The sequence below is a fragment of the Manduca sexta genome, chromosome 20 (assembly GCF_014839805.1).
Source record: "Manduca sexta isolate Smith_Timp_Sample1 chromosome 20, JHU_Msex_v1.0, whole genome shotgun sequence".
In the NCBI taxonomy this organism is placed as follows: Eukaryota; Metazoa; Arthropoda; class Insecta; order Lepidoptera; family Sphingidae; genus Manduca; species Manduca sexta.
The window spans coordinates 14,119,032-14,139,554 of NC_051134.1; the positions used below are offsets into that span (position 1 = coordinate 14,119,032).

A 20,523-nucleotide genomic window follows, 5' to 3' on the forward strand; every position below is an offset into this window, starting at 1 on the left:
CTGGCATACGTACACATGTTAGGAAATATTCAACAAAAAATTATGGTAAATACTATTGCTACAAAAAACTGACTATAATGTGGTTTTTAAAATAACTTATAAGAAAACAACAATTAGAATAAAAAGTAAGTAAATTACAGGTAAAAGGAACTATAGTATGAACACATTTTATTACCTAAGTAATCCTAACTTCCGTATCAAATACTAAAATTCAAGATTTGTATTCGTCTATATTACGACTTTTATGTAGTTATGTAAAATAATAATTTTAACTTAAATCAACTAACGACATCCTCTTGTATTAACACGAGATGTGTGGTTTTCAAGGTAGCTCAATATTGAAGTTAACGCTAAAGTTGGCCGTTCAAAATAAATTTGTTCAGCCACGTCCGTGACCTTGAATTTGACGCCCCCGTTCTACTTTCCTACATCTTAACAATGTGTTGATCACCATCTGCCAGGGAATAACAAATTGCTACGGTTGCAACCGATTCAGTGCGCGCTGAGATAATGGTAATTGTTTTACGCAGATATATACATTATACATAACTAGTATTGTGTACACTGTACATTCAGATCGAGTATTTACCATGTAGATGCATTCATAGAATTTTCTTTAAATATAAAACATATCATAGCCATATCATCTCAAACAACTACATTGACTTAAACGATTGATTTGAGTGGGGCATAATATGATTGTTCATTCACAGTTACAACCGACAACGTAGGTGGGTCACGCTGTGTAATAAAGAGCACAAGGTAAAAGATGGTGCATTGAAAATGGCCTTAAGCCCAATAGCGATCTGCGGCCGCTTTGCTTCCTATTGGCATCGAGGCGACAATGCCAACTTCGCTGTCTACTGCTGCGAAGGTAAATCGGCTGCAAAGGCCGGTCACCACTCGAACGCTAACCCGAACCTCATTTTTATTCATTGTGTATGAGTATTTGAATGGAGCCTCGATATTTATTTGTAACCCGGAAGATTAAATTTATCACTAATTTACTTAACGAATCAAATGTGATTAAAGCATTCTACATTTTATTGATAATAAACATAAATATTTTACTAATAGTTACCTATATTTATTTAATTGAAAAGAACGGCACAAAGATTATACTCAGATTTTTTTTTATTACAAAATTTGTAGTGGTAATAAATACATCTAAAAAAAATAACATGCGTTTTATGTGCACATTTCGAACCTTTAACACCTTTCATGCTTAGCACTATTATAGTGCTCAAATTAAATTGTCAGACAAGTTCGCAGAAGAATAAAATGATACATTGACTATATTTACATAGAGATATTTACGACTTCCCCGTAAGTCAGAAACACATGAGTACATACAAGTATGTACTGGTAACTTTGGTAGGCTAACGTCTTCTTAAACATGTAGATTTCTAATTAATATTTCTATAATATACAGCTATAGTTTCTTTTATATATTATAATTTTAGAAATTACATTTTCTAAATTCCCACTCCTAGACCACTTTCTAATGACTTATTTGGCACAAAGACAGATCTCTAGGTATATTAAAAAAAAAATATACGAAATAATACAAAAATGATTCAAAATCAATATCAAAAGACACGTAACAATTAAATTTAAATCAATAATTTTAAAAAAATATGCTTTGGAACTTGGCAACCATTCAGATCTGAATTTATCGACAACGTTGATAACACTGTAACGCCTTCTATACTAAACTCGCCCCGTTCCTTTTAATATTATATTATGAAAATATACAATACGGAAACATTTATTTACTCATAATTTAATGCTATATGCTAATAAACTATACTTTTGATATTTATGAACGGAAATAAAGAATTAAAATCGGGCTAAATCGAATATCTAAAATATGATATTTATAAATGTTTTGTAACAAAAATAAAAATTGTTCATTGCCGTTACTCAATGGCACTCGAACACCAATGTGTTTATCACTTTATCAAAACCAGAAACATTTTAAGTCAGTCTCCGATATGACTTGCGGTATAATAAACTAATAATAGCGCGGAAATAGAAGATTTTAAATGTCACCAGACAAAAGTTTAAAGTAGGTACACGTAGTGATGATGATTGAACCAAAAAGGCAATAGTATCATTACAAAGGAGTAAGAAAGCCGCAGGGCAAATATTCAAGTTAAACGGGTGAACCGAGGGGCTGCGTGTGGGTGGCGAGAGGCGCGAAGGGCGCAGGGACCGCGCAGGGGAGGACCCTGACACAGATCCGAACTCATCAGCGAAGCGCTGCGAAGGCCTCGAGATTCGGCTGCTACATCATTGATTCCTTCACGCACTATGCCGCGTTACGCACAAAATGGGTCAACCAACGCGCGCGCCTCCGATGAAGTTGGAGTGCGCGCGATGTCCCCGTTCCGAATTACTCCCTCGGCAAATTAACGCTTTGTACCGCTGTGTTCCAAATCGGCTTCATTATCTGTACCCGTACAAGATTTAACATTATAATAAAACATGTCTAGCACGAAACTTAAATTCGATAACAATGCTCTCCTCAACTGGGGCGATTTCGGGTTTCTGTGTTTTAGTTTTGTATGTTTATATTGTGAAATAAACATGACATGTCATACATCTTGAAGGTCTTTTAGTTACAAAGCGTGGGCAAACGAATTGAGAGAATTTACGTGACCGGGTCTCGTCACAGATTCGAGAGCCACTTTCAGCTGAATAATGACATCGAGCATACGTTACACTGCACCGGCGACACGACGTTGCGACACTCTTCACCTTCATTTCATTAACTACCCACTTGCGGGTACATTGTACTAACGTTAATTTGGAACATATTTTAAAATGTCATATCAATTACTTTACTTTTAGGAGCGGACTGAAGGCTGTACGTAGAGGCTACCTGCGGGTAAATATTACTAGCTCTACTTTGAAGTGCTATTCTGTGACTCTACTGTTTTGAACAGTTGAACGGTTAAGTTGATATATTAGATTCATATAGGTACGAATAGACTTAATACGTTTAATATTCACGCAGAATGACATTCATAAACCTAATGTTATTTTGGCGGAACTTTTAACCGTTTAGCATTAAGTTGTAATAAAATGTTTGAATAGGGATGTTAGTAACAGTTTCTTCCGCATATGATTTCCGTGTTTACCGATAATATTTTTCAATATGTTAATTAAGTGGTTTTGTTTTGTGTCTATGCCGCGGTAACTTGTAATAAAACAAGCATCATAAACCGTAATGAAAACGTGAGACGTCTATAGACGCACGTTGGTGAAATTATTCAAGATCATCACACGGAGAGAAGGCGAAACGTAATGTAGAGAACGTGTATTCCTACTTTCTTTGCGTAACAAAGTGATATTTTACTAAGAGATTAATATTTAGAACATACTTAACGAATAACTTCCGAAACTGACATAAAGAATCGCAAAAGTTAAAATATAAACCTTGAAATGTTAATAAATTTTCTCCTACACTCGGTTGGTATAAACGAAGTTAAATTGAAAATGAATAAATTCGGTTCGTCGAACGAAACAAGCTGTATTATTAGCCTTGGCCTTGTGGGACGTACTCAGTAAGATAATAAGGAAGACTTGAAAATATTTTATAATACATGTATAAACAACGTTTGCCTTTGCGTGAATGACTGTTATTGTGGTTTTAAGTATTAATAGACTGTAACGATTACTTACGGCTTCTGAGTATTCAAGACTGAAAGATTACTTACTATTCCTTACTATGAGGTATAGACTACAAGCAGATAGTAACAAACATTAATCAAATGAAACATTTAAAAATGAAGAACCATCACTCGCCTTTCCAATGAGTTCATTTTTAAACAATTTACATTCCATTTTAACCGTATTATCATTTCGACCGCGTCACGGACAACTGTTCGGCCGCTAAACTGAACTCAGTTTGGCAAAACAGTAGGTTTCTTTAGTGAAATACGTTGCTGTCGAAACCCACTTAGATATCGCATGCCGGTGTCAGAGAAACAGGAACACCGAAAACCAAGTGTTGAGAACACGCCAGCGAGCAATCTGTCGCTTTATGAATGCTGAACGCTCACCGGCCATCGGCCCTCGGCCAGATATTTCTTGCGAAACAACCTCGCCCAACTTATTTAAACAACCATGTAGTTGATTATGGGAGAGGTGCATATAACTACATTTCAATGTTATTTATCACAATACAATTTACGTTACCTATATCTATCTTTTACTATATTTAATTATGTGGATGTGGATTACTTTGTGGATGTTGACTAACAGTTTGCAAACCTTTAAAATGGACTTCACAAACTTCTAAGACACAATTACGTTATTGATATATAAAAAACACGTTGCGTATAACAAGGGCCGGACGAGCTTAAGTTTGTGGCGAATCAACGAACAGGTTTGCTCAAGGTGTGTATTATTCCTTAGCCGCTAACAAAGAGGCACGCATATCAAATTCTAAAAGTGGGAAGAGCTTATACAGCCTTATTTTCGCAGGTAGAAGGGATTTGTATAACTGCGAACAATACACTGAATATGTTGTATGACATTAGGTATTACTAATGATGGACAACAATCCGAATGTACCTTTTACAATAATTTTAATGGATATTATTACAATAGGGTCACTTGGATAATTTTTTTCAGTTCATGTAACTTGTGTGATAAATTTAAGTTCAAAACAACGTTATAAATGGCTGGGGTTCGTAGTCCCACACAATAAGAATAAGAAGGAGGGTCGCGACGAAGGCATCAGATCTACCCACACTATATACATATAAGTATATTCTTCCTTGCATTTTGCACGGAAGTCAACGACCCCGACAAAGCATCGCTGTTAATCTTTATATTCTGACACATAAACATTGTTTTAGGGCTTAAATAAATCGATACTTGCTCACCGGAAAATAAGTCATGCAGATCAAGACTTCTTCAAAGTGTAGGCACGTGGTAGGTATGTATTCATTTAATATGATGTGTCATACAATATGAACAACGTTATAAATTGAACAGAGTTCAAAACCACTCCAATGTGTTGTTATTGTTACAAAAAAGGCTATTGATACTCCCGAAGGTAATACTTTCCGGCCTCGCCTGGCTACCTGCTAAGTAAAAAACAAACGAGACCATGTCCCCAAATTGAATATACAGGACGATTTCGATGGTTAACTATTAGTCATCGGGAAATAAACGTTGCAGGTCATGTGATAATTCGGGGAAAACACAATAACTGGAATTATCCACAGTAACAGTTTATTACTTGGGTATTTATATTCCGAATACGAGAGCAGCTGACATGAAAAGCATATTCGCTCGAAATATGGAATGTAACGTTTAAACCTGATATAACTATGCTCTAACAGTCCGTCATAACAAGGGTACAGTGGGGTTCCATCGTTTAGGGTCGCCGTAACAACGATCGACCGAGGGTGCGCTGTTACAGAATAAAAAAACATCCAAATAGGGATCCTCACCAAGGGTGTTTATGGACGCTCAGAGAAAAAATAATTACTTTACAACTAGTTTCAAAATAAAACAAAAGTTGTTGTAATTAGCTAAACAATTAAGAAATTGTCATGTTGATTATAGCCATTAGCTAATGGTAATGGTCGCAGCAAAAGTGACTCGATTTCTAAGTCGCTCCCTCTACCTGTCGTTTGACGTTCAGCTTACACAACAAGGAAAGTTAGATGCGCGTGCGGGGCGAAACAACTTTCGCCCATTGTGGAATAAGTACTAAACAAATTCAAGACATCAATATTCCCTTCTCAGGTAGCTCGCTCTTTTAGGATAAAAGAATAAAGGATCAACAGTTAACAATAATTCACCGTGGTGTTTTACTCAATCGTCTTCTACCTGTTTTAGAATATCTGTATCAAATAACTCAACCGACGTAAAGTCCTTCGATGATCATGATAAAATAAACTAGTTCCGTGTTGACTCCAACAACCAAAATAGCTCACCTGGCTAAGGCCATTATTCAATAGTATAATCCAATTTTCCGAAATAGTCGCACCACTTGAATCACTCAAACAAGCACAAGTCAATTAATAAATAGTGCAATAGGTCCACTAAAAATCAAACAACATCGGTGTGTACGAAAGTGTATCACGTTTGACAGTTTCACTTCACCACATGGCTGTGAGGTTACGCGCGATGACGTGACACGTGCAGTGCGCTCGACGAATAACGGGCGACTGCCGAGTGCCGACTGGCGCGAGTCGCGAGTGGCGCGACTACTCTGTGTACTGGTCCTGGACTCTCAAGTGCCCCCGATTGGGTAGCCGACTCGTAATATGAATGTGAGCGCTTTTCTCGGCGCTCGCGGAGAGCGGAGCGGCGCGGCGCGAGGAGGCGCGGGGTCAGCGAGGGCGGAGCGCCGAGCGCCCAACAATCGGCGCCCGCGGGACAGCTGCGCACCACGGACCCTTTCTCCGCTCTACCTTCCTTTAGTGAAAGCTCGAGCTTGTGCATATGCTAAACCAAACTTTATCCATACTGCCGTTCATATTTTTTGCCTTTCAGGACGAAGCGAAAGTGCCTATAATATTATTAACGTATAATCATTAGTCTCAATAGACTAGGAAAATATTATAAAAACAAAAGCCTTGGGAAGTTTTGGTCCTGTATGTAGGTCAATCGCACTTAACTAGTTTTGCTTACAGGATAAACATGTAGCTTCGATCACTGTAACAGCTTGCTACTCGGGTGCAATCTACGAGATTGTCGAAGTTTAACATTATCGTAAACAAAATATACATATATTTTTTTTTAAAGTCGGTTAAGACATAATGTTCAGGGGCACCGGTCAGCGGTGATCACTAACCACCAGGTGGCGCACCAAGGCCAATACTCCCGTTAATAAAAACGAATCACCGTAATAAAAGAAACGTCATTTCGGACAGGAAACTATAACAACTGAGCATTACATTGTAAGCTTTATGTCATTAATAGTCGCTTTTTTCAGGCAAAATAAAACTTTTGAATTTATTTCTCCGTGTAACACTGTGCGGCTTGCTGAGACATGTTTCTGGATATTCAAATAGAATTCACGATATTACGAGATGGTAAAAGAATGCATGTTAATTTAAGGCTAAAGATATTGTAATAAAATATATTTCAGCACTATATAACTTTGCAACAATATAATTATTATTTAACCAAATAATTCAATTATTTATTATTCATTACAAATACATATATTTTAGCTACCGTTGTTTGCGTAATAATGAAAAAAAAAATACATCTGATGAGACTTAAAATTATAGATTTAACAGCGATTTGGTATAACAAAGATCATCTACAATACCGAACCCTTTAAAAGTGCAATAACTTCGTCATTTGATCGTAATCATTAGCAATGGTATGCATGTTTATACTGTTTGAAGCAAGTATGACAATATGTTTAACAATTAAATATTTGTGCGAAGTAGAGGTCCCTATGTTGTGGCCAGTTATGTGTATTGCACATAAACCTAAGTAACTATCGCTTACACTATCAATTTTGCTTTTCTACAAAAAACAGTTGCAGACGGTTTTATACAACGTGTATAATAATATCTAGATTATTAAAAACATAAAATCATTATTATTTTAAAATATTTATGGCTGTATAATTTATCTCGTGGAGGTTAGTAGCACAGGGTCGCTCAAAAATGGTACGAAATGCACCGGAAGGTGTTCGTTGTTCACACGAATGTAGATGAATATGGTAAAAATATTGTAATGTAAAGTTTGCCATTTGTATTTCAAGTTATACTTAATAAAAAATCTAAAGTTATTGCGATAAAAAAAATGTTCTAAGTAAAAGAAATTAGATAAGCCCGTAGGCGTCGTAACGCAGAAATAATTATATGAGTTGTGACGAATTTTCTGTATTCCAAGAGGCATAACCCATGGACTACGATACAATTTCGACTATAAAATCAATGTGTTATTGTAAATGTGACTTATAAAGAATATATAAATTATATCTTTTAGTATTTCATATCCTACAAACTACACAGTAGTTTTAGAAAAGTATCTCCTGATATTGAAATTTCTTACCTTTCAAAAAATATTAATGGTAATATATTGCCACATAAATATATCTTTTTAAACTCAATAATTTAGCGATAATAAGTTATTCAATAAAAAATTTTAAAATAGTTTGTAATGCTTTATTATTGGTTTCCAATGTTTTTTAATAAGTTCAATTATAAAACAAATTATTACTTATACAATAAATGAAAGTTTCATAAGTCAAAGTCTGACTTAAATGGCGGAGTAGACTGTACAGTGTTACAAGGATTCAAGAGTTATAAACGAATTAAATTAAAAAAATCGTTATTCTATAAATGGTTGACTGGGAGAGAATGGCCATCGCGTTAAGTTCGCCTCTATACTTACCAGGTGTACGAAGTGTAAATAAATAAATACATTTTACATAACGATGGTTGAAAAGCTAATTGAACTAAGCGACATTTCTTAAAAAAAAAAAAATAGTTTAAAAAAACATAGAGATAGTGCTGATTTTAAATATATATGTAATTTAGTGTCGCAAAAAAAATTCGCTAAGTCAATTAGCCTTTAAACCGAAGATAATTATTCATTCATTCAAACATTTTAAACATGACGATGATTTATTTTTTATTGTTTTAGCCACTTTCATTTCCAACGGAAGAAGTATTAATAAAATAGAGAGTAATTTAAAGCTTATTTTTGTTCACTTCTTTATAAATACACTCGAAATTACCCGACTAGCGAATGTTGCCAGCAAGGTTCAATTTGCATGCAATTTTCAGCATGTAGTGCAAGTACCCACTTGCATGCTTGGTATGGCGTTATTCTTGCTACACAAGTTAAAAACGGCGATAGCCTAGTTGGGTGTGGAACGGACTGCGAAGACGAATGTCCGCAGGTTCGAAACCCAAGGGCACACACCTCTGACTTTTCTAAAATCATGTGTGTATTCTTTGTGATTTTATCGTTCGCTTTAACGGTGAAGGAAAACATCGTGAGGAAACCTGCACATCTGAGAAGTTCTCTATAGGAATTTCGAAGGTGTGTGAAGTCTACCAATCCGCACTAGGCCAGCGTGGTGGACTAAGGCCTAATCCCTCTCTGTAGTAGAGGAGGCCCGTGCTCAGCAGTGGGCAAGTATATAATACAGGGCTGATATTATTCATTATTATATATAAGTTCAAAACTGTCTGTCTTAAACTTGGAGCTTTCATGTAAGTTCACGCTATGCTTATTGAAACTTAACACCAGTTACATGAACCTGCAGTACCCTTTCGTGCTTAAAGGAAATGCAATTTAAAAGGTGATAAGAGACCTAGAATGAATAAAGTTGAACAAAAAAATTCGAGAATAAAAATGAAAGAGTCGTACCCGGCTGACCAAGTACCTGTGTCAATTGAAATTCCTGGAAAGTCATCAGAGAGTTGACTATCAGACAACAACACAATGCACAGTACTAACGATGACAAAATCTGGGAATCCTTTCTCAGAGTAATATCTCTGGACTTGTAACAAAAACATCGGTACTGCAGTTAAATTACCACAACCGTAGCACATTTGCGTTAACAAGCCGGGATGTGTTGATGAGCAGACAACGAAGCACAAAGCGCTTGGGAAGGATTCGACATTCCTTTGTTAAGTCGTGTAGCGTCAGCTGAACTTGGACATATTTGTAGTCTCATGATTCAATAACAAAGGCACGATAATTAAGCCAATAATGTTTAAATAACCATTTATCAAGCACCATACTGATAATAGATTTTTATTATATTAAAATAATAATTTCTACCACATAACAATATACCAAATGATTATTGTATTTAGTTTATGTATGTACACTATTTGATAAATTCAATTGCGTATGCATGGTTTAGTGTACAAAGAGATAAGTTGTTGCCCTACTGCAAAGCCTTGAGCCACTCGACCAATCTTAGACAGTTGGCGATTGCGTACATACCTCCTTCGTAAGTTGATCAATTTTGGCTCTTTGTTTGAATTACAATGCGATAGATCAATGTGTATAGCAAATTATTGTGGACGCTCATTATGGTAACTTGACTACACAAAAGAATAACTCAACCGAGTGCAAACTGAAGTACTAACTGTTAATCATACATTTTTCTTTATCTCCGAAGCGGTAATCGGTGGAGCAACTAATAACTCCATGATACGCAGAGCTTTTTTCCATACCTTATTATAAGATCAATAATTTTTCAATTAAATTAATCTTAGTTAACTATCGGTTGATGTTATCGTAAATTTAGAAATCCATAATTTAAACTAACAGTAACATTATAATCGTATAACCCTAAGAAAGTATCTTTCGTAGTAGTCAAGAAATAATAAAAGCATACCCAATGTACATAAATCCTGAACATTAAGTATCCCACCCGTATGGCATTAATCTGAAAAACGAGCTATTGTTAAATTAATGTGGATTAAAAAAACGCAAACATGGAACAAACGTGTAAAGTGTAAATAAGTTGTTATTGGCAAGTGTCATAAAACGAGCATTGGCTGCAGTAACAGAACATCTGAATATGACCGCGGTGGTAATTCAAAGTCATCGAGTCATCTCCCCTTCGCAGGCAGTTCAAACCCGTCGACCTTGGCTCAGTCCTTCAGGGTTAACCTCCCAAGGGGAAAAGGCCCCGGCCTCGGATGCCACGACCAACCTTACCTGCTCGGATTGAGTTCTTTGTTCAACACGAATCGTTTTATAACAATGACTTTCATAGTAAATGCGTAATTCTTGTGTCTATCTATACTTGTTATAAGACAACAATTCTTTTAATTGAAGTCCTTTGTACTAGAAAAGCAGTCGTTATTATTTGTCAAACATACGTAATTAGTGCCAAAGTAGATAACAAAGGGACACACTGACATTTAATGCAATTTCTAAAAGCATGTGGTTATTTGCAACAAGTTTCAATTCATAGACCTACGTCTTTAGGCGCTCTATGCCGCGGCGGATAGGACAGACGTGACTCTCAAATGGGAACACCCACGTGTCTCGACGTCGGTTAAAAATATCTCTGTAAGCTTGGTTAAAATATGTATTCGTTCTATATTTCCGGGGATATGAACTGCTTTATATTTCGAATGTCCTTTTTTCAATATACAAAGCAATGGCTAATATTTAGACCAACTTTTATGTGTATTTATTTTTGGTTTTACTGTGTAGATTTCTATTTTCTTGATGTGACATTTATTATGATATTAAAAATAATTCTTGTGCCCCACCAGAGTAGCGTATTCGGTGGGTGATAAAATCAAGTTCGTCGAATAATTATTTTGTCTATTTCTGTTCCTCCATGTCCAAGGAAATAAAAAATACAGCGAGTACTAATGGGCCTCAAGAAATTGTTCTAAATAGTTTTTTTTTTTAAGATTAAATGCCTAGTAGGATGAACTACCGCTCGCCGGATTGAAGGCGTCACGACTGCCTCGAAAATTTTAGCAACACTACTTTTATTTCTCATAACTCATGGATAATATATCAAGAATTCTTGAAATCATATTATAATTTACACTTTTAAAAGTTGAGATGGTTTTTAAGTGTAGTCAAAAAAAAGTGGGCACCATAAATATATTTTGTATTACAGAACGAGCGTTTGGCATGACATTACATCTCCTAGGCGTTGACATTACACGGAACAGCGAAGTCATGAATTCCCGTAGTGAATCGAGGTTCTAAATAAGTAAGTGAAAGATCAGCGTAGTTCGTTAAGCCTGAATTTCATAAAAATACTTTTCCTCATAATCGAAGTGATAACATGTTGTGAGATTAGCGTTTTTGAATTGTTAGTTCCAAGATGAGATAATATGTTCCAATAAATACATATCATGTATATTAAAATTGCATTGACCAATTTATCTATTTCTAACGTCTGTTAAGTTGTGATTATTTTATTGTTTTTACGAATTGAATACCGAGTGTCTTCAACGGGTATTTTTATTGTTAAAACATAGATACAACACATTGAACTTGAAGAAGAAACGACACTAATATTTATTTGTCGACTCATTGACATTTTAAAATTAATTATAACATCTATTATGTTATAAAAGTAGGTATATAAATATTCTCTATACTAGGTCGGAGAGACCAATGACACTGTCGCAATGTTTTTTCATAAAGCATTACATGCCTGATGCCTGCTGGAGTCACCGCTTTAGCCCGGTGAATACAAGCTCAAAACGCCCGCTGCCCTCTCCGCCGCGCTGGTCCAACGCTGCGGCCTATGTTTTATTTTTTAGAAATTGCATCAAGTGCCACAGATCCGCTCGCGCGCACTTTCCACGATTAACTTTCTCATTTACAATGCGAGTTGACCTTTCGTTTCTATACAGTTGCGCTCACACTGAAAAGGGTCATTTAATTATCAACTGAATTGCAGTTATAATAAAATTTTTCAGAAATAAATTCGGTGCCTATTATATCTACTTATACGTCAAACACGCGCATACAAATAGTGAAATGAAATGGCGCCGAATATCGTTAAATAATAAAATGCGTTGTTTCACTATCAGGCGTTACGTACGTAAAATTACATACGATTACGTTACGTGTAACGTGCTCAAACCTCGGTAAACATCTAATTGTTTTCTCAATTGTTATCCAGCTCTATGCAATTTCATCTTATTATTCATCTGTATTTTGTCAATACTGTTATCGTAATCTGATGACATAGATAGATAATAATAAAAAATAATACATTAGAAACAAGGGAGGTTTTAAAATTAACTCTATTTTTACTTTGTAACAATATAATTATTACAGAATATTTAAAGAGTTTACCCACACACTTTTTCCACATTTTCTTTATTCCAAGACGATTATTCAACAGATTTACAAAACAATATCCACGACGACCAAATCAAACTGTGTAGTCCATTGAAATAAAAAAAAATAACAATTAACATACACATCGCTCACTACTACATGTTGAGGAATCCTTTAAATCAATATTGAACCAATTGATTATTTTATATGTATCTACCATATATGTATATATTTTTAATATCAAGCATTATGTGAAAGCAAAGTGAGTCGTGTTATTTATAATAACCTTATTTATTTATGCAAGAGAGAGCAGAATCGGTTTACTCTCAACTCGATGCTCGCAGTGGGAAAGCTCGCTATCACAGCTAGGTGAAAATCCTGCGACACCTGCGCTCTACGCTGGCTGTTGTCACGCATGCATTTAGCTATAGAATAGTTTCAAAAAGGTTTTCAAGAATTTGCTGAAGAACAACAACATTCTAATTTAACACTAAGTGCTTGTTTTACACGTTTCAAGTGTTTTTATTTGACAGGTATCGTATTAAGCAGCTAATATAGATATTACTAATTTTATTACCATTATTTACCATTTATTTAGGAGCGAGTTTTATACGTATATGTGGTCAGCCTATACATTTATGTGATGAGTGGCATTTACTTAAAAGTTGTAAAACAGGTCTTAATAATAGTATCCGTATTTCTGTTAGTAGGTTTTTTTAAAGACGATATCGTATGGTTAAATGATATAGCAATAATTTTACCTAAATAGTAGAGCTTTCAAATATTTTATTTTAAGAAGTAATTTTAAGAGCATATTCATGAATTCTAATAAAATATTTTTCTAAATTAAGAATTAAATCGAGCTGTAGGTGGATATCATAGTCCCTTGGCCTGTTCCAATATCCTTGGAACAAAACCGACAAAAACTAGCATCATCTACCAATGTAATGTAGTGCCTCAGTGGGCATAGAAAGACAAAAATATTTATGTGTTTTAAAACCGTATAAAAGTAGATCCGAGTATTCGTAGGGAACTTTGGTTGTGCAAGCACAATTCGTACTTGACCGCTTTTTGGCATAAATAGCGCGCACTGTAACTCCATTATACACACCCCTACTAAATGTAAAATGAGATGTGCAAATTTTAAATATATCAGCAATTATTCTTTTAGATGAAAGGTGGAAGTCAACAGTGAAAGTGCATTTCGAGCGTTGCGTCTGCGCATCGAATTCAGAGCATTTTTCAGTCGTGATCAGAAAGAGAGAGAAATGCAAGAAAGCGCCAAACAAGCGACCGAAGGTATAGTAAAATTTGAAAGCGCTACACAATAGCGCGTTGTCGAAATTGGAAAGTTGAGTGGCGTGCGTCTATTGCATAACAGCTCTTACGGGCTGCGGTATGACGCTGACGAAAGGTAAGTTGTGACGTTATCGGCATGAAAGTGCATCGGCCGGCGCCCCTCCCACCAACAACTGCACGTGCGCTAGCGCACCGCGAGTAGCGAGAACACTGCATCACTAGGCTTCCTGCACTGTAGGACTTTCTATTGGGAAGTCATCACGAGCGATGTGCCCTTCGCTTCCCCGGATAAGATAACCCATGCTTGCTCCCACACGTTTGGAAAGACAATTGACTAGACGTAGTCACTGCACTTTTTCATAGATATAGTGAAAACATATAGGACACACTACGCAAAAGTAATAATTATTCATGAAAATATACATTCACTTCCGATTTATAAATACACAGTAATTATAATAAATATATTAAATAGTACTCACACTTTTCTAAATCGCTAGAAACCTTGTTAATGTTCCTGAAACAAAAGTTAATTATTTTTAAATCAACTCTCATTTCATTAAAAGTACTATTAAAAATAGACAAACAAAAACCATTTAGTATAAATACTTATTTAATATTTTTATAATAATTTCAAAAACTAAAGAACCCTATCAAAAAAATTACTTTATAAATTGAAAAATCATGTTTGTGTAAATTGAGTCAATTACAGCAAATTAGGTGTTTTCCAATATTTATTGATAATTCAATAATATGAGGTAGCTATTACAATTACCATTCATTTTAAAATGATTTCAACAGGTCACACATCAATAACATTCATATTAATTAAAACGATACAAAATAATCTAACCTTTAGTTATAACCAGTTTTAAGTGAGAATATTTTTGACTAGCAGTAAATTCTAGTTCTAGGGAAGGTATTCAACATAAACTAGTTTAAACTATGCAAAACACGTTCCAACTAACAACGAGTTTTTACAGTAACCTATTACATAAAATTAATCTAGAACGAAAACTGTGCGTATGTTAAGATTTGTAAATATCATGATCAGTGTGCAAGTTTTAATATTATCTCGAGGACCCATTTATACATCGCAGTTTAAAAAGGAGAGTGACAAATCTTAAATATTACATATTATATATCTATAATACATTTTATTAATTTAATAAAAAATCATTGGGGTTTTCTATTGGTTAAAGCTATTAAGCCAGTGGGATCAAACCTACATTTAACGCCAATGTAGCATTTTCGGTGGTTTATTAACAAAATTGTCCCCTCCTTGAGAGTTCAATACATGTATAATATTACTACACAATAGGTTTACAATTTTATTTTCGCACCTTAAGCACTCTTAAAACCTTTAAAATTTAGAAAATCACAAGTCCAATAAGTGGGTCAAGATATCGTTGGACAAAATTTAAACAAAATCGGACTTGCGGACCTGACAGCTTGGTAGGTTCACCGAGACTAGTCTATGTGTGTCAAAGGCCATCAGGCTTTAATACGATATGAGGTGAGAAATTCGGTTATGGACCCGAATCACCGCAAAATTCGGTGACAAATGGGTCGAAAGGCCGGTGAGTCCAAACTCCGGAATAATCTCTCCCCTATTCGCTTCCGGGGCTAGGGAGATCGCTATAAACTAGAATTTACACGCAGAAAAGTGTTTTGCTCACAACGCTACTATAGATATCCCCTAACAAAAGATTTTGCGTAAATCTATTTTAAGCGGAGAGAAAACTATTCGAGAGCATACTTTCTTACTTAGTTGAAAATTATGAACATACATTTTGAAAAAAAAAAAAATACGTTTTTTTTTATTCGTGAATGCATGATATCTCGAAGACTTCGACGCTTTCATATAACTAAAGTCCTCATACATAGCTCACCTTCCTTTCCCGTCCCAAATTCCATCTGTATACAGTAAATGTTATTAGGAAGATTCTCTACAACCCATTTTTACATTGCCTTTGAGTTGTATCAAAGTTATTGTAATTTAAAATAAAAAATAAAGTAAACACTGTTCCATATCTCACCATTACCACATTATCATGATACGTTTACCAAGATAGAATAAATACAACAATCAGCATAATACAATTATAATACAATTAAATCGATTGTGTGGCTATTTGTACTCGTTACAAGCTTGAAATCAATATAAGCCGCCTTGACACTGTTTGTTTGCTTTTACAGGCCGGCGGATGCATATGTAGGAATAAAATGTGATACATTAATAATGAAGAACATGGATTACATACATTATAATAAGTTTACACAGTAATGCATTTCCATAAAAAATGCTATCTAAGCATTTTAGACGCTAATAAATTCCAGCTATTTCCACACTGGTAGTGCATACCGCTCCAATCGGCTTGAAACTTATTTTGAACTAAAGTTTATCTAGCGAAGGCAAAGGTATTTCTGCAACGACCACTTGATAGCATTACCATATAAATGTCATGCTGATTGACCAATAAGTGAGAGAGTTTAAAAAATTGAGGTCTCAGCGCGGGACGCTCCTCAAAGGAGTTCATGGTTGAATGGAACATGTAGTGTTCAAATTATTTATGTCACTACAATGTCATCCTTTCTAAATAGAATATAAAGTTTATAATACGCTGGCACACCGACCGCGGTTCCTAAATGTAGGATTGAGAACGACAATCATTAAATAATGTTTTAATCTTTATATACAATAAAATAAAGTCGAGATCCGCTTGAGAGGCAGCGGCATTCAAGAAGTAGGTTGAGAGAACGCACGTCTAGATACACCCGTTTATCACAAAGTCTCATTAACTCCTCGCTACGCGATGGAGAGATTTTTTTTCAATAATAATCTATTTACTTCCAAGTTTTTAAACGTTAAAATTATATTATTAAATCACAAAAAAATCATCTTACAGTAAATGAATATAGAGAATTAGTTACGGTACTTTTAAAAACATAGTTACAGTGTTATCAATCTTGTTGCCCTGCTTTAACAACAAAATGCAATATTTAAAACAGGTATTCCTAGTGTAATAGTTACATTATACTCGTAATATAGTTGGAAAGAGGGAAATGTTCACGAGCGACACACCTGGAAGACATTGAGTAATAAATAGTATCCGAGCGGCGAGAGGCTTGTGCACTTTCTATTAGGAACAGCGAACAAAAGTAACGAGCAAAAGTTACGATATCTTATGTGATATAACCGCGGTCGCCGCCGCTGCTCATTGCAATATAACCGAGCGATCCAACGATTTCACGCCCCATTCGCCTTTCGTAACACCCTTCTAAAATTAGCTTTAGCTACCTACATACAATATACATATCCTCTAATCCAAGCTCTCTAATTCCATAGCTGAAATGCCATACAGAAAATAATAAAATATAAATATTTAATATAAGTTTGTTATTTTTGTGTTGAATTATTAATAAAAATTTTAGTATATAAGCAACACGAACAGAATGACGTGTTAATTAAATCAGCTTAGGCGTAAATTATAATTCTACATGCAAAACAATCATACTTTGTGCTACATCTACTATGGGTTCAGTTAACAACATAGATGCATTGATTTTTAATATTTTTAATATCGGACTACTTCGGATATACCCTGGACTCTAGATGCTATGTAGGTACGATGTGAAAATTTTACATAAATGCGTTATGGTAATCATTTTCTCACATTAAATTTCGTGAGAAATAATTTAGAACGTATTAATATTAATTTATTTGTATTATTTGAATAACGTTTCCGAATAAATTTATATTTTTGTCCAACAATCAACATTGAAATATTATCGAGGACTGGATCCATTTGTTGACCATAGGGGTTGGACACATAATAATCACACCAGCTCATCACCCTAAGATAAGATTATACTATAAATACATATTAATATGTATTCATATTTAACATTACGCCGCAGCTGCAGAGTCCAACTAAGGGCTATATAGAAAGTGTTAACCCGCTTATGAGGTCTCTCAGAACTCGAAGCATTTTGGTCTAAGCATGTCATTTCTACTATAAATTACTAAAATCCACTCTTCTAGTGCTCTTAAGTACTAAAATGAATAAAATTTTGTTTTTAAAATAATGTTTGGTTTCGATAGAACCCACATTGTTGATTTACAGATTACAGATTTAATTTAGTCCTGATGTGACAGAATCTTAGCTTTATAAAACATATACTTGTTGCATCAGTCACCAAGGTGATTAATATATACACTGTAATTAATTATTTTGAATAGTTATGTAAAATAACTTGAATTAAATCTGAAATTAAAAACCTTAACACAAAGATCCTAAATAGAAAATAATATAAATATAGGCTTTAATAATAACTCGATAACGTCTTATTATTAATGACGTTTGGGGAATACTAAATACGTAAACAATTGGGAAAATACTCGGACGGTTTTGTGCTAAGAATTAATTAAGCGGTTGATGTTATATCCTACCCTTATACAAAAACTTTTAAAATAATATAGTAAAACAAGGATAATATAAATTACCGGTACACATTATCGTACGCAATAAACACAAACCTCTCACCGACGGTGATGGTTTCAGATAATAACGTACAAATAAAGAGAAAAGAAACAAATCCAAATCATTAGAAACTCGGGTAGTTTTGCAAGTTTCTAGTGTTGTGGATTACTTATAGTGTGTTGCAAGTTATTAATAACTAACAATCTGGCTGTGCCGCATTCTCTAACAAAGTGCCTACCTATCAGTGGGTAAACAGCAAGAGATCTCAGCGAAAAATACGTTCACCAACCTAGATGCGCGGTACTTTCGTTTTGAAATCGGCGCGCACAATTGCTTCTATCGAGCAGAGGCCAGCCAGATGCAGCCGGGAGTATACGCTCGTTACGCCACTTCAGTCTTTCTAATATTACTCTCACATTTTATTATACACAATGAAAATTGTCCATGGTAAAAGGTATTAAAATGTACCATCACGTAGTGTATTAACTTGTGCGGATGGTTATTATAATATTTTTAACACGAATTTATTAGTCAAACATATTGATTGCAGCATTAAAATGTTATAGTATTTTCACAAACAAACGAATATTAATAACAAGTTCGCAAACGCTGCAATGACTTGGAAGTTTCTATATTAAATAATAGAAGGGTATTTAATATACAGATGACTAAATAAATGGCAATAGCTAAGTCTCTAAATTAATTTTGCACATTTTTGAGTTCCCAATAGGAAAAATTCCAATTCCCAAGGATAAATGTTGAAACAAAACTGTCGACTACTGCAATTTACCTAAAATGATAATCAGCACGTGCATAATGATAATGGTGTTAACAAGTAACGCCAGTATAAAAGTAAATAAGTTACATAAGTGCGATCTAATAGAGACGATTAAAGCTACAATTACTCAAGAAGAGTTTCTCGCACGTGTGCGGCGATATGACAGGAGGTTGTGACGAACGTCATACAACTCTTACTACATTACAACATTGTTTCAAAACAATGAATTAGTAGAGGTGTATAATAATAAAATACGAAAATTAAATCGGTCTGCCAATTTGAGATAATTGTCACTATTTTGTTATCATAACTTTACAAGGTTCAAGATAGAGGTTGACAGTAAGCAGTCAATTTGATGCTGTGACATAAAACTCAATTATGTAATATTTAACTACTTAGTCTGGCCATAAATACTGTTACACTTAATTATAAAAAAATATTACATTTGAATTTCGAATCTGTCATTTTTATACGATTGTTCATTGTGTTTTCTCATTTTGGCGCCAATACATTGTAAAATATTTTGCGATATTAAAATGGTGTGGGGTGATAAAGAGAACCGAATCGCTGTGATAGCATTACACAAAGTAGGTATGGAGCCAAATGCAATTTTTAAAACTCTCCATACACTTGGTATTAGTAAAATGTTTGTGTACCGGGCTATTAATAGGTACAATGAGACCTCCTCTGTTTGTGACAGAAAAAGATCTGGCCGTCCACGTAGTGTTCGTACGAAAAAGGTGGTCAAAGCAGTAAGGGAAAGAATTCGAAGAAATCCTGTCCGAAAGCAAAAGATTTTATCTCGGGAAATGAAGATAGCACCTAGAACCATGTCGCGTATTTTAAAAGATGACTTAGGACTTGCAGCCTATAAGAGACGCACTGGCCATTTCTTAACTGATAATTTAAAGAAGAATAGGGTGGTAAAATCGAAACAACTACTGAAGCGGTACGCAAAGGGAGGTCACAGAAAAATTTTGTTTACGGATGAGAAAATTTTTACAATTGAGCAACATTTTAACAAACAAAATGACCGTATTTATGCTCAAAGCTCTAAGGAAGCTTCCCAATTAGTCGACAGAGTGCAACGTGGACATTATCCGACTTCAGTGATGGTTTGGTGGGGTGTTAGCTATGAAGGAGTGACTGAGCCATATTTTTGTGAAAAAGGTATCAAAACA

The 20,523-nt window shown here is 34.8% G+C and overlaps 1 protein-coding gene across 7 annotated transcripts in view; it reads right to left on the reverse strand.

The window, feature by feature from the left end:
- LOC115456390 (protein roadkill) overlaps nucleotides 1-20,523 on the reverse strand; it is a 55,721-nt gene that overhangs the window by 24,139 nt on the left and 11,059 nt on the right. For 2 of the 7 annotated variants that reach the window (XM_030185425.2, XM_030185424.2), the window contains exon 2: nucleotides 14,563-14,597. The exons of 2 other annotated variants lie outside the window; for them this stretch is intronic. Coding sequence is in view for 2 of the 5 variants with exons in the window: in XM_030185421.2 (XP_030041281.1) it covers nucleotides 5,958-5,971 (14 nt within the window). In the remaining 3 variants the exon portion in view is untranslated. Of the gene's footprint in view, nucleotides 1-5,957; nucleotides 6,266-14,562; nucleotides 14,598-20,523 lie in introns of those variants that run through there. 3 more of the 7 variants (XM_030185421.2, XM_030185426.2, XM_030185422.2) reach the window with 3 other exon arrangements.